Here is a 13,191-nt window from a genome sequence, read left to right as displayed (position 1 = left end):
TGAAAGAAGAAATGAAGAAAAAGGTGCCGTAGTGGAAGGCTCCGGGATAATTTCGACCACTTGGGGATCTTTAACGTGCACTGACATCGCACAGCACACGGGCGCCTTAGCGTTTAGCCTCCATAGAAACGCGGCCGCCGCGGATTGGGTTCGAACCCGGGTACTCTGGCCCGGTAGACGAGCGCCCGCGGCGGGTAATTTTGCTTGCATCGCCGCAACGTGGCTGCAACACTACCATTCGCGCTTGAGTTTGACAAACTGATCCCGCGACCGAACTACAGCGATATTTGAAACAAATATAAGCATGCATGGTTAAAACAAAAATGTGGTCGGCGTTTACTGGCGTTCACCACTGCACGTGCACGGCTAAACTTAGTGTAGCACGCTCATGCATGTTTTTATTATTTATTTTTTACTCTCTACGCGCAACCAAAGTAACGTTGGGCGCAACTTTGTTGTCCGCTTGGTCCTGCCAAAGTGGCCTCGCAAAGCTTTACGCTTTATGCCGAAAAATTCCCTACATATTTTGCGCTTCTAGGGAACCACAAAGAACAGCAGGCAACAGGGAAAAAAAATGTGAGACGCAACGCATGTTCATGAATTTGCTTGAAGCAGCTGAAAGTAGCAAAAATAATGGTAACAGTTTAATTGTTTATAGCGATTATAGGCTTTGAGGTGCGACACGTTAGGAAACAGCGCGAGTCAAGACAGGCGAAGACAAGCCATCCAAATCCAAAACGCTGCCAGCGCAGAGGACTCTACCAGCGCGCTGATCACTCGAGTGGAGCACTACTGCCGTGTGAAATGCGCAAAGCACACCACCATACATTAGTGGTTTGAGTTTGTTCGGTGCTTTGGTTTACACTCTACTGCTGTCCCGCGGTCCGAAGAGACATGTGCTTGCTGTGGTTTCTTTGAAGTGCCAGGTTTCTCAAAGAGTGCGTGCCGTGAATGCACTGAAACAGCGGGCGCGACGCGACTTACCAGCGTGCCACAAACTTTCTCGTCATGCGCAACAAGTGCGAGACGCTGCTCGTGCGGCACCTGCCGAGCTCGCTGACCGAAGCCGAGAAGATCGACCTGCTCAAGTATTTCGGCGCCGACACGGTGCGATGCATGCCACCGAGCGGCAAGCTGAAGAACACCGCGTTCGCAACGTTCCCTACGCAAGACTCCGCCGACTGCGCACTCGGGCGCTTGCACCAGGCAGAGCTTCTCGGCAGTCGTCTGGTCGTCGAGTACGCGCTAGGCAAACAGGCGGACCGCTACTTCCCGAGCAAGAGCGACCAGTTCCCGGAGTCCAGCGCTGATGGCGCGAACGCCGCCGACCAGACAACGGCGACCTCCAAGGACGACTACAAGTCCAAGATGGAGGCGTTCGCGGTCAAGCTTCACGCGCTCTCGTCGGACCTGGGCCTCGACTACGTACTCAACCCGATGTTGACGTACGCCTACCCTCCCGCGACGCCGTCCACTGTGGCGAACATCGCCGCCATGCTGCTGTCGGTGCCCAAGTTCTACACGCAGGTCCTGCACCTCATGAACAAAATGAACCTGCCGGCGCCGTTCGGACCTCCGATGCCGCAGCCCCCGGGCGTGCAGAGCGGGTACGTCGCGAATCCCGGAGTCAGCGCCGAAGCTCCGTTAACGGCGGCAGAAGTCGCGGCCAGTGATCACGAGTCCAGCTTGGAGGAATCGGAGATGGAGAGCGATGAGGAGGACACCGCCTTTCGAAGGCATCTGGCGCAGACCGTGGTCCCGCAGAAGCGCAAACCGAAGACTCAGCTCCGGAGGCCCAAGTTGCAGAAGCTCTTGCCCCCACAGCTGCATCAGGAGCATGGGCCCAAGGCATCGGACGTCTTTGAGCCACCTGCTGAGGACAAGGCAGCGCCTAAGGCTATTGCCATCAACATCCACCGCGAGGCTGACGAGGCCAAGCCAGAGCAGACAACAGAGGTCGTAGAGGAAGGCGGCTTCGGTATCCTGCCTGCCGTGCCCAAGCCAGTGAAAACCACAGAGGATAAGGCCAGTGATGACAACTATGACTGGACTGGGACACAGTTCCTTACAAGGGAAGAAGTCAGGTCGGGGCGCATCACCAATGAGGAGATGAGCACAGCGTCTGTGTTCAAGAACTATGAACCGGGAGATGTGGCTTCGAGGCTCTACATCAAGAATGTAGCAAAGGCAGCCACTGTGGAAGACCTTTTCCGCATCTATGGTGGCTACATTGACGCCAACTCTGAGCGGCAGCGCAATGCTTTTGACATACGGCTCATGAAAGAGGGTCGCATGAAAGGACAGGCCTTCCTGACACTTGCGAATGAGTCTCAAGCTGACAGAGCTCGTAGAGACACAAATGGCTACCTCTTGAAGGGAAAGCCACTTGTTGTTCAGTTTGCTAGGTCAGCCAAGGCCAAGAAACCATGAACAAGTTGAATGCACTCAGCTGCTCACAAAATATTTCACCTTGTTTATAAAACGAGTACTTGTTGCAAAGGTTTTCACCTGTACATAAACATCCAGCATATTGTAAGATAGTTGTATCATAAATACAACCTGTGGTATGTTTGGCTATGTGTTTATCTAAACAACGATGTTGCATAGTTGGTGATGATGATAAACGTGACTCATAAAGGTAACCTGAGCTTCAACACAAAAATAAAAGAAGGAAATTCTATCGGTGACATTTGTGGTCTGGCAGCAGCAGCCCATTGCAACTTCCAGCCATTGGCTTGTGTTGTTCTTGCTCTTCAGAGGCACGTATGTGGGAAAGTGTGCATTTTGTCTTGGACAGCACTTGTGCAGTTTGCTGTATTGTGGCAGTGCCTCCCATCTTCACTGTCTCCTTTTCTCTGTCCTTAATTTTTTATTAATTTTGGTTATTTTTATATTGTTTTTATTTTTTTCTCTTTCACACTGTTCAAAAGGTCAGGACGAACTGGTGGTCTGGCAGCAGCAGCCTATTGCATTGCAACTTCCAGCCATTGGCTTGAGTTGTTCTTGCTCTACAGAGGCATGTATGTGGGAACGTGTGCATTTTGTCTTGGACAGCACGTGTTCAGTTTGCTGTATTGTGGCAGTGCCTCCCATCTTCACTGTCTCCTTTTCTCTGTCATTAATTTTTATTAATTTTGGTTATTTTATACTGTTTTTATTTTATTTTTCTATTTCACACTGTTCAAAAGGTCAGGACGAACTGGTGGTCTGGCAGCAGCAGCCTATTGCAACTTCCAGCCATTGGTTTGAGTTGTTCTTGCTCTACAGAGGCATGTATGTGGGAACGTGTGCATTTTGTCTTGGACAGCACATGTGCAGTTTGCTGTATTGTGACAGTGCCTCCCATCTTCACTGTCTCCTTTTCGCTGTCCTTATTTTTATTAATTTTGGTTATTTTTATATTGTTTTTATTTTTTTCTATTTCACACTGTTCAAAAGGTCAGGACGAACTTGTGGTCTGGCAGCAGCAGCCTATTGCATTGCAACTTCCAGCCATTGGCTTGAGTTGTTCTTGCTCTACAGAGGCATGTATGTGGGAACGTGTGCATTTTGTCTTGGACAGCACGTGTTCAGTTTGCTGTATTGTGGCAGTGCCTCCCATCTTCACTGTCTCCTTTTCTCTGTCATTAATTTTTATTAATTTTGGTTATTTTATACTGTTTTTATTTTATTTTTCTATTTCACACTGTTCAAAAGGTCAGGACGAACTGGTGGTCTGGCAGCAGCAGCCTATTGCAACTTCCAGCCATTGGTTTGAGTTGTTCTTGCTCTACAGAGGCATGTATGTGGGAACGTGTGCATTTTGTCTTGGACAGCACATGTGCAGTTTGCTGTATTGTGGCAGTGCCTCCCATCTTCACTGTCTCCTTTTCGCTGTCCTTATTTTTATTAATTTTGGTTATTTTTATATTGTTTTTATTTTTTTCTATTTCACACTGTTCAAAAGGTCAGGACGAACTTGTGGTCTGGCAGCAGCAGCCTATTGCATTGCAACTTCCAGCCATTGGCTTGAGTTGTTCTTGCTCTACAGAGGCATGTATGTGGGAACGTGTGCATTTTGTCTTGGACAGCACGTGTTCAGTTTGCTGTATTGTGGCAGTGCCTCCCATCTTCACTGTCTCCTTTTCTTTGTCATTATTTTTATTAATTTTGATTATTTTTATATTACTTTTTTTTATTTCCCACTGTTCAAAGGTTAGGACGAACTGGTGGGTTTGTTGGTTACACATGTCAGATGATTCCTGGTGCAAAAAAAAATTGACAAGGACAGACAGGGAACACACTACAAAGTGCCATACTTCAAACTAGTTTATTTTGACGCGAAGCGCCTACATTTATACAGTGCAGCGCAAAAGCGTGCAGAAAAACTACAAACATATAGGTGATACGTCGCGTTCCTCCTTGATAAATTGACAAGGACAGACAGGGAACACACTACAAAGTGCCATACTTCAAACTAGTTTATTTTGACGCGAAGCGCCTACATTTATACAGTGCAGCGCAAAAGCGTGCAGAAAAACTACAAACATATAGGTGATACGTCGCGTTCCTCCTTGATAGTGACGACGAACTATGTGCAACACAAGGCAACTTCATAAACACAAACACGTTACTGCACAATAGAACTATTATACATGTGAATGGGCAGCCTCAGAGCAATCGTTGCTATGTCATCATGACCAAGAAATGACGTCTCTTGTCACTTAAAAATACTGAAGGCATGCTGACGTGATTTTCTTTAAGCTTTGCAGTTTTCCTGTGCGCGCTTTTGCTCTGCACTGTATAAATGCAGGCACTTTGCGTGAAAATAAACTAATTGAAGTTTGGTGCTTTATGGTGTGTTCTCTGTCTGTCTTCGTCTTTTTTGTGCGCCGGGAATCATTTGGTGTTCAAATGTGTGCTTATTAATGCATCTAAAACTTGAATTGAAATAGGCAGCTTTATAAAGATCAACAAATGAGTGATTGGCTGCATTGAAACAGTTTGTGCATAGTCTGTTCCAGTTCTGCTAGTCATGCTCGTGAGTATAGTTGAGACAATCAACGAGTTCTGTTAGGACATGATTTATTTGGTTACTGAAACGAAATGCTTTACGACTGGCTGCAAACCCAACTAGCTCAGCCCCACTGGGCTTTACATTAAAGTTCGGCAGAGAAACTTGAGACTGCTCAGGTGTGAGAATGCCAAAGCATTAAAGAGCTGAGTCATGCTGTATTTCAGCATGACTACGAGTTGACTGTGTCTACGAGGCATGGCTATGCATACTTTGTACAAGCTCTATGCACCATACATTGTTACTTTTAAAGTTCTGAATCATGCTATATTGTAGAATGATTATTAGTCATGACTACTACAAGGCACGACTATGCATTATGTTTGCACAACTCTATGCACCTTACATTACATTACTTGTAAAGTGTTGTCATGGTGCATTGCAGAATGAACTATGAGTCATGACTTTCATAGTATGTTACCTTTCATCATTCAGGACTATACGTGTGTTGCGACATCGTACACCAGCACTCTGACCTCCTCTGAATGCCATAGACAGCAGATGCTGGCTTTTGTGCTAATGGGACATACATTCTTTCACATTAATATTATCCTACAATTGAAGAGTTTGTCTGAAATCTGAGTGCAGGCAGTTGGAGACTGAGGAGTTGCTGCCCCTTCTGGAGAAATCCTGAAGCGCGACCCCCCCACCTTGATCCCCTGTTCTAGTGTCCCTGACCTCTAAGTAGTGGATACCACTATAGCCATTCATGAGGAATGTATGCAGGCCTCCTGGTAACATACAGATCCAAGTTTGATTGTGGGGCTTTTAACGTCATGAAGCGACTCCGGCTAGGGGCATGATAGTGGAGGGCTACAAATTAATTTAGACCTCCTGAGTTTCTTTAATGTGTGCTGACATTGTACACCACAAGGAAGCTTTTGTATTTAGCCTCCATCAAAATACAGCTGCCGCAGCTGGGATAGAACCTGCAACCTTGAGGTCAGCAGCCAAACGCCGAAGACACTGAGCAACCCTGGCCGGAACAGATTTAAGGGATCTGTTCTGCAGCAGAAGAGTTGTCACGTTGCTGATGAGTTGTGTTCACACACATTGAGTCACTTCCACATGCCTCCATTCTGTTCCTTCATTCTCCTTCACCAGCCTTCCAACTTCTAGGTGCACTGATACTTTCCTGAAACCAGCTGCAGCATTGCTGCCTGTGGAAGAAGATAGGTCCTGCTAGTAAAAAAAAAAAAATGCTACTTCATGGGTAATTAGTGCTTGAAATATTCTGTGAAAGCACGACTTTTTGCAGGTGGACACTACAGCCACCTACCTCAAAGCGTGATTGAGGTGTTCACTAACCCGGGGAACCAGTTATGCAGCTTTCCTTTACGCAAAATCAAGGGAAACCTTTCCCTGGTTTTGAGAGAAGGAAAGGCGCATAACTTCCTCAATTTGTAGGTGGACACCACAGCATGATTGAGGTGTCCATTGACCCACTTGCTACTCAGAGTTGCTACACTTGCTACTCATAGGCTCTACTCGGATGGACACCGGTGAAACACGAGGAGTGCGGCTAGGAGTTCTTTCGCAACCAAAAAGTTTTTAAACGCCAGGCGACGTCTCGCATATTACAGTACATTTCTAGAAAACATCTAAATTGTACTGCACTAAGTTGAACAGAATCAGATTGAATAGTCTGATGAAAGCCAAAAAAGAAATCTGCAGCTGTGCACCTAACCGAATGCTAGGCACTGTGAACCTCCGTGCAGTGACCCGCGTCATATAACCAATAGGCACATCTAGCATACCGTGTTACCGTTACCAGAGTACCGGGATCCCGCCCACCGCAGCTGAGCACGCGGTGATTGGTCCTGATGCTGCAGGCGCATGCGCAGCTGTCTACTGAACACTACAGCTGTCAGGTGCCTGGTGCCATCTGGCGACGTCAAGGCGATTTGCGCATTCGCATTGGCTGCGCGCGGGCTCCTGATACTCCGGTATCGATAACATGGTATGCTAAAGAAGTCTAATATAACTGCGGCAAACGTACTGAAAAGCTCGCGCCGCTAGTTGTCATCATCGCAGCCTTTGGCTACGACTTGCGTTCGGTAAACTGCAGTCGATCCAAGTCAAGCCGGTAAATTACGCGCAACAATCGCCACAACGCGCGGCGGGCAGCTGTAACTCTGAAAACTTCGACAGCAATCGTCCGACATGGTGTGATCGCCGACGACAAAAAGGAGAGTGTTTTTTCCATCTTTTGCGCACCTGGCGTCTACCCATTGTTGCGTGCGCGATTTCAAAAAGCCTCCCGTCGTCTGTGAGCGGTTCCCGCGCGCGTTTAGTCAACCGCGGCCAAAAAAAGAAAGAGAAAAGATGGGAAAGTGCTGCGTGCCCAGCTGCCGAAACTCTCGCGAGCGCATCCCTGGGCTCACGTTCCACCAGATTCCGTCGAGCGAACCGTCGCGTACCCAATGGATGGATGTGCTTACCAAGAACGGCGTCAAGGTGTTCACCGAGTGGACGCTCGTATGCGGAGACCACTTCACTCACGAGGATTACAAGATGACGGCGCGCAAAAACTTCCTGCTCCCGACATCGGTGCCGTCTGTGTTTACCGTCAAACCGTGCAAGAACGCACCTCGCAAACGCGGCCGTAAGCCCAAGGCTCTTCTGCAGCAGCAGCAGCAGGCGGCGCAGGTGACGTCGACTCCACAGCGCGTGACGGTTCTTCGGTCCGTGGTCGCGGAGGATGCCGAACTTGGCGAAGACGACGCTGACGACGCCGAGGACGACGCGAGCGGCGGCGGCGTTCGACGCACGGGTCGTCATCGCAAGCAGAAGGTCTTCACGGACATGGTGGTCTACATGCCCAAGGCTACGTCGGAGTCTGACTTGAAGCTCGGCGAAGATGACGCCGAGCAGACCGTCACCCTTACGTTTCCACGACTGGAGGGCGACGATGACTACCACCCCGACGAAGACGGCGGTGCTTCGAAGGACGCCGCATCTTCTTCTGAAAACCAAGAAGCTGAATTGACGCGTCTCGAAGAGCAGGCGCCGGGCGACTCGCAGCAGTCTTCTGTAAGCCAGGGTGGTGACGTCGGCACCAAGTCGCCACCCAAGAACCTGAACGTCATCGTGTTCACCAACCAGCCGCGCCCGGGCTCGGGTTCGGCGAGGGGCCGAGCAGCGGACTTTGGGGGCGAGGTCGCGGAGGCGGGCTTAGCGACCCGACCCAAGCGGCGTTGCTGTCAGATTCAGACGCAGCGGCTGCTGTTCTACAAGAGCGTGATTGTGAAGCTCAGGAAACGCGTGTTGGCCCTGGAGTCCAGTTTGGCCGACAAAGAACGCGAGCTGGCCGCCCTCGAGGCGGAGAGAGACATCGACATGCTGTAGGGACTCTCGAAGAAATATCCTATGCCAGAAGCAAATGGCAGAGACATCGACGTGATATAGGGACTCGGGCAAAATGTTTTCCGCGCCGGACGAAACAGATGAGCCGCCTCGTGTGCACGTATACATGTGTGCCGAGCTTGCCCATTTACTAAATGTGCTTATTCCTCCTGTTTCGAATCGCTTTCGCACTCTTGGAAATGATTGTGATGTTTTCGGGCTCTGCATAGTTGGATTTAGTTACCTCATTATTCGCTGAAGACGCACAGTGACAGCAGCTTAAGCAGTTGGCACAAAGCCGTGCCACAAAATTTTGTGACAGAGGGAGATCTTTTACTAATGCTTACATGCTGCTGTCGCAACGGTGCGGTCGAGGAAATGAGAGTGGCTGCTATTGAAGCCCAAAATGCTGAGACAGAGCGGCCTTTTACTATTGCTTGCAACAGCAGGTTATATTTCTTGGCTTTTGCCAACTTGCACGCAAGGGCCGTGCAGGTACGAAACTGTCAAGAGGACTTGTGGCAGAGAGTAATCTGCATTCACGTGTATTTAAGTGATCTTGACGGGCTTGAAATGTATAACCACACCCATGCTTTGTTGAAAATTAAAACTCTCAAATATTTTTCAAGAGTTCGAACTTCTGTGTAATGCAGTTTCAACTTGGTTTGCTTGACAGGCCATTGTCGTACAGTCTTGAACAGGGTTGTTGGCACAGTTAATTGTTATTTTTTTCTGGCAGCGGAATGAGAGCTGAATCTGTTCAGGCTTCCTCCACGATGACAACTGGAACAGAATCACTGAGTTGCCGCCGCGGTGGCTGAGTGGTTATGGCGCTCGGCTGCTGGCCCGAAAGACGCGGGTTCGATCCCAGCCGCGGCAGTTGAATTTCGATGGAGGCGAAATTCTAGAGGCCCGTGTACTGTGCGATGTCAGTGCATGTGCAGAACCCCAGGTGGTCGAAATTTCCGGAGCCCTTCACTACGGTGTCTCTCATAGCCTGAGTCGCTTTGGGACGTTAAACCTCCACAAAACCAAAAGAATCACTGAGTGTTCTGAATGTTTAGTTGCATTGAGGAGGAGGCATTTTCTGATGAATTCAAAGCTTGGATGGAAGCCCTTCTGACGAGGAAGTATCATAAAAAAAAAGATAAAAATTTTTCCTTTGGCGTAGAATCACTTATGAAGAGAGCAGGTCAGAAGTCGCCATTCCAGCTTCCATAGGACAGCCTTATCCAGAATGAGTGCCGATGACATTGAACCAGTGATTATGTAGCACATTTCAGCATTGCAGCTAGGCATTACATGTACTACATAGGCAGAACTCCAATGTTTTGGTAAAGCTCTCAAGTGCTCACCTAAGTTTGGTTTGGTTTATGGGGTTTAACGTCCCAAAGCGACTCGGGCTATGAGGAACGCCGTAGTGTAGGGCTCCGGAAATTTCGACCACCTGGGATTCTTTAACATGCACTGATATCACACAATACATGGACCTCTAGAATTTCGTCTCCGTCAAAATGTGACCGCCGTGGCTGGCATCGAACCCGCGTCTTTTGGGTCAGCAGCTGAGCGCCATAACCACTGAGCCACCGCGGCGGGTGTTCACCTAAGTGTCTCCTGCACTGTTTGGGAACTATATACCTGCACTGGAGGTTAGATGTAACCTAACTGCGCTTTTATAACGCGATAGCATTAAGGATCCCCGGCGTCGGTGTGTCAAGAAAAGCAGATGGCAGGTGGTCACGTGGCATCATGACATCATCACAACTTGCCCACCGTGGCAGTTGAATTAATGATTGGTTGCGACTGGTTGCTCAGGAAGAGTAGCCTGATTCTCGCAAGCCCCACCTGCTGAGGCAGTGGCGCATCACTTAGCCGCTGCACGACTGCACCACTCCAGGAGTGGTATGAGGACTCGCCGCGATCTGTGAATGTGAGGTAGACAATGATCAGTACCACATAGACGGGCATGTAAGCAGAACCTAGGCGACAGAGAAGCAGCACTCGTGTGGGACGGATCTCTATTGCTACCACATTGTACTCGTAAGGTAAGTTGAGCACTATGTGATAGTGAATGAAAAAACGTTCGTGTTTGTGAAGTGGCAAACAAAGACGACGCCGGGCTGCTGAAGGGACCCATTAACTCTACCGCATCATACCCTCAAAGTGGAGCTTAAGTATCCGCTCAAGTTTTTAGCTTTCAGGTGACTTCTATCGTTAGCCAGTGCTTCCTTCTTATGAGGATTTCTATTTCATCCTGTTTGCTTTCGCTGTGTGCTCTATGGTTGGCTTTCATGAATTTGAAAGAACAAGCAAAAAAAAAGCAAATGCATTTTTAGTTGAACACTTTACCGAACAAGGGAGATTTTTGTTTCAGTGTCTGCACTCGTTAACATGTAACAGCTAAGAGCCCGGTAACAACTAAACAAGCTGGACACTTGGTTTGGAACTCTTGGATGCTTGCCCACAGAAGCAGGAAAATTGACCTGTACTGAATCAGGGGCAAGGCCTTTGTCCTGTATTTTTGCTTGAATGCAACGAATGCCTTCATTTGGCAGCACTGATGGAGGCACTGTCCATCTTTCGTGTCGCTTTCATGTTAGATTTCACCATGAACTTGAACCAACTCTTCCAGCTGAGTACTCGTAATTGTCCAAGTGTTCTTGCTGTTCGCTCTCTCACCGTTAGCCTCAGTTACACCAAAGTACTTTCTTTTGTGGTGGAAATTTTGTGCAAAAACCCTGACAGCAAAAGCTGTAGTGCAGATTAAATGCTGAAAACAGCGTTTTAATGGTTTGATAATGGGTGGTTCTGCAACAACTCTGTACCCAGGATGATAAAAGATATCTAATTGACATTTCAGTTCAGTCGCTGCAGCTTTGGTTATGTGTGTCGCAGTCGTTGCTGTCTTCAATTGATGTTGTTAAGTTCAATCAGCCATTGAGTTACTGCTAAAGGTTTTTAATTAAAAAAATGTTAACTTGGCGCCTTGTGTTAAATACCATACTGTCTATAAAGCTATTATCAGTAGCTAAAAAATTTGCAGGTTAACCGCATTTTACTGACTTACTGTTGAGTGTTTGTTTCTTAGGAAGTCTGCAGTGCATACAACTTGAGAGCATTACACTAGCATTATTTTGTTCACTTTGTGCTAGGTGTACTGCTGATCCAGTTAATAGTCAGCTAATAGTTAATACTCAAAAGTGGGGTAAATTTGTAATGAGGGAGCAGTTACTCATTAGCATCCACCCAAGCGCAGCCATTCAGCTACAAGGGCAAGTTACACAGCTTTCACAGAAGTTTCACAGTTGACGAAGAACTCGTCCTGATCGGGGGTTAATTTATTAAGCTTACACCCTCTTTACTAACTACTGTCGGAAGCAAGAATGGTGCACTGCACGCAAGCTTCAACTAAACTGCACTGTGCTGCCACGTCATGACTGTGCCTGCTGTTAGACAATCAAAGGGAGAGCTTCGTTTATCTGCAGACATGTCATTTTTGTCATTTTTATTTGCTTTTGCGATGCAGTTTATTGGAAGCTATAAGTGCTATGCACTGCTTTTGCACTTGACAGTACATGTGAAAAGGAGGAATTAGTGATAATACAGGTGCAACAGTAAAACAACATGCACATGTCTCAGTATGTGAAGCAAAAAACCCAAAACATAATTTGTTTTCTTACACAGTGGCATGGGAATTGGAACTTCGATGAAAGGGCATCTTTACTTACTTCTGAGCTCTTTCCTTTAAACGATGGAATAATTGCTGTTAGCATCCACCTGAGTGCAGCCTTACGGTTACACCCCAGAACCTTTTCTTTTTATATGTGTTGCTGCCTCATTGTATAGTATAGTACAGCCAAAAACTACACATGCACTATGTGGAACAACGTAGTGGAGGTCTCCGGATTAATTTCAACCACCGGGGGATCTTTAGTGTGCATTGATACCCACAAAATGCCTTTGCGCTTTTGGCTCCATCGAAATGTGGTCACCGCGGCTGGGACTAGTCAATGAGCAATCATACTGGCACATGAGAGAAATTATTCCCTTGTTTGAAGACCTAGTCAACTTTTAGGATCTACTTCTTCTAAAAGAGCTATTTCCTCATTATGACCAAGACACCAGAACTTTTTTCCTGGCAACGAAAGGATGTCTGTCCTATCATGTAATGAAAATAATAGTTCAAACTTTTTTTTACTAGTTGTGGATGAGCACACATAGACACGACAATATATATGCGCTTCTAAAATGGGATACATATTCCTTCAATTTGGCATCTGGGACAGAAAATAGTATGCAGAAGTTCAATGCAAATGTGCAAAGCTCAAGTAAAGTTGTGACTCACTGTGCACCATTTGACTGCTTGCTTTTATTGAAAACAGCTGTGTACCTTGCTCAAGTGAAGTCTGAAATGAAGCATGAAATACTCAAGGCCATTTTCCTGACATGCAGGCTTGCGTACCAAATATGAGCATGTCTTTGTTAAGCCTCCAGATGAATGAAGTGGCTTTTGCAAGCGAGAAAATGGCACATGCATCATCATATATTGTGTTTGATACGCCTTGCTGCAGCATTGATATGTGGCCTGAACTTTGGCTATAAATACCATTGTTCTCTGTGCATTTAGTGAAAGTTGATAGTGGCATGATGCTGTTTTGTTTGTCGCGTTCTAGTCCTTTTGCCCTTCTGAACCATAAAATTCATTACAAAGATTTCCTCTTCTTGGGGTGGCATTGTGAGCTCTTTTTTGAGACCACTCCTCACTGTATTTTGCCTGAGAATAGACTAACACC

At 47.2% G+C, this 13,191-nt stretch overlaps 2 protein-coding genes across 2 annotated transcripts; both read left to right on the top strand.

Moving 5' to 3' along the window:
• The first annotated feature begins 751 nt into the window (after positions 1-751).
• LOC144109449 (RNA-binding region-containing protein 3-like) lies at positions 752-2,575 on the top strand. The gene has a single exon (XM_077642243.1). The coding sequence runs from the start codon at positions 1,009-1,011 to the stop codon at positions 2,428-2,430; it is 1,422 nt and encodes a 473-aa protein (XP_077498369.1). The 5' UTR covers positions 752-1,008; the 3' UTR covers positions 2,431-2,575.
• Positions 2,576-7,048: 4,473 nt separating this feature from the next.
• On the top strand, positions 7,049-9,158 carry LOC144109972 (uncharacterized). Its single transcript, XM_077642775.1, has one exon. The coding sequence runs from the start codon at positions 7,379-7,381 to the stop codon at positions 8,399-8,401; it is 1,023 nt and encodes a 340-aa protein (XP_077498901.1). The 5' UTR covers positions 7,049-7,378; the 3' UTR covers positions 8,402-9,158.
• The last annotated feature ends 4,033 nt before the right edge of the window (positions 9,159-13,191 follow it).

The sequence above is a fragment of the Amblyomma americanum genome, chromosome 11 (genome assembly GCF_052857255.1).
Source record: "Amblyomma americanum isolate KBUSLIRL-KWMA chromosome 11, ASM5285725v1, whole genome shotgun sequence".
Lineage (NCBI taxonomy): Eukaryota > Metazoa > Arthropoda > Arachnida > Ixodida > Ixodidae > Amblyomma > Amblyomma americanum.
The sequence above is the reverse complement of the archived record's forward strand: the minus strand, read 5'-3'. Positions and strand labels throughout refer to the sequence as shown.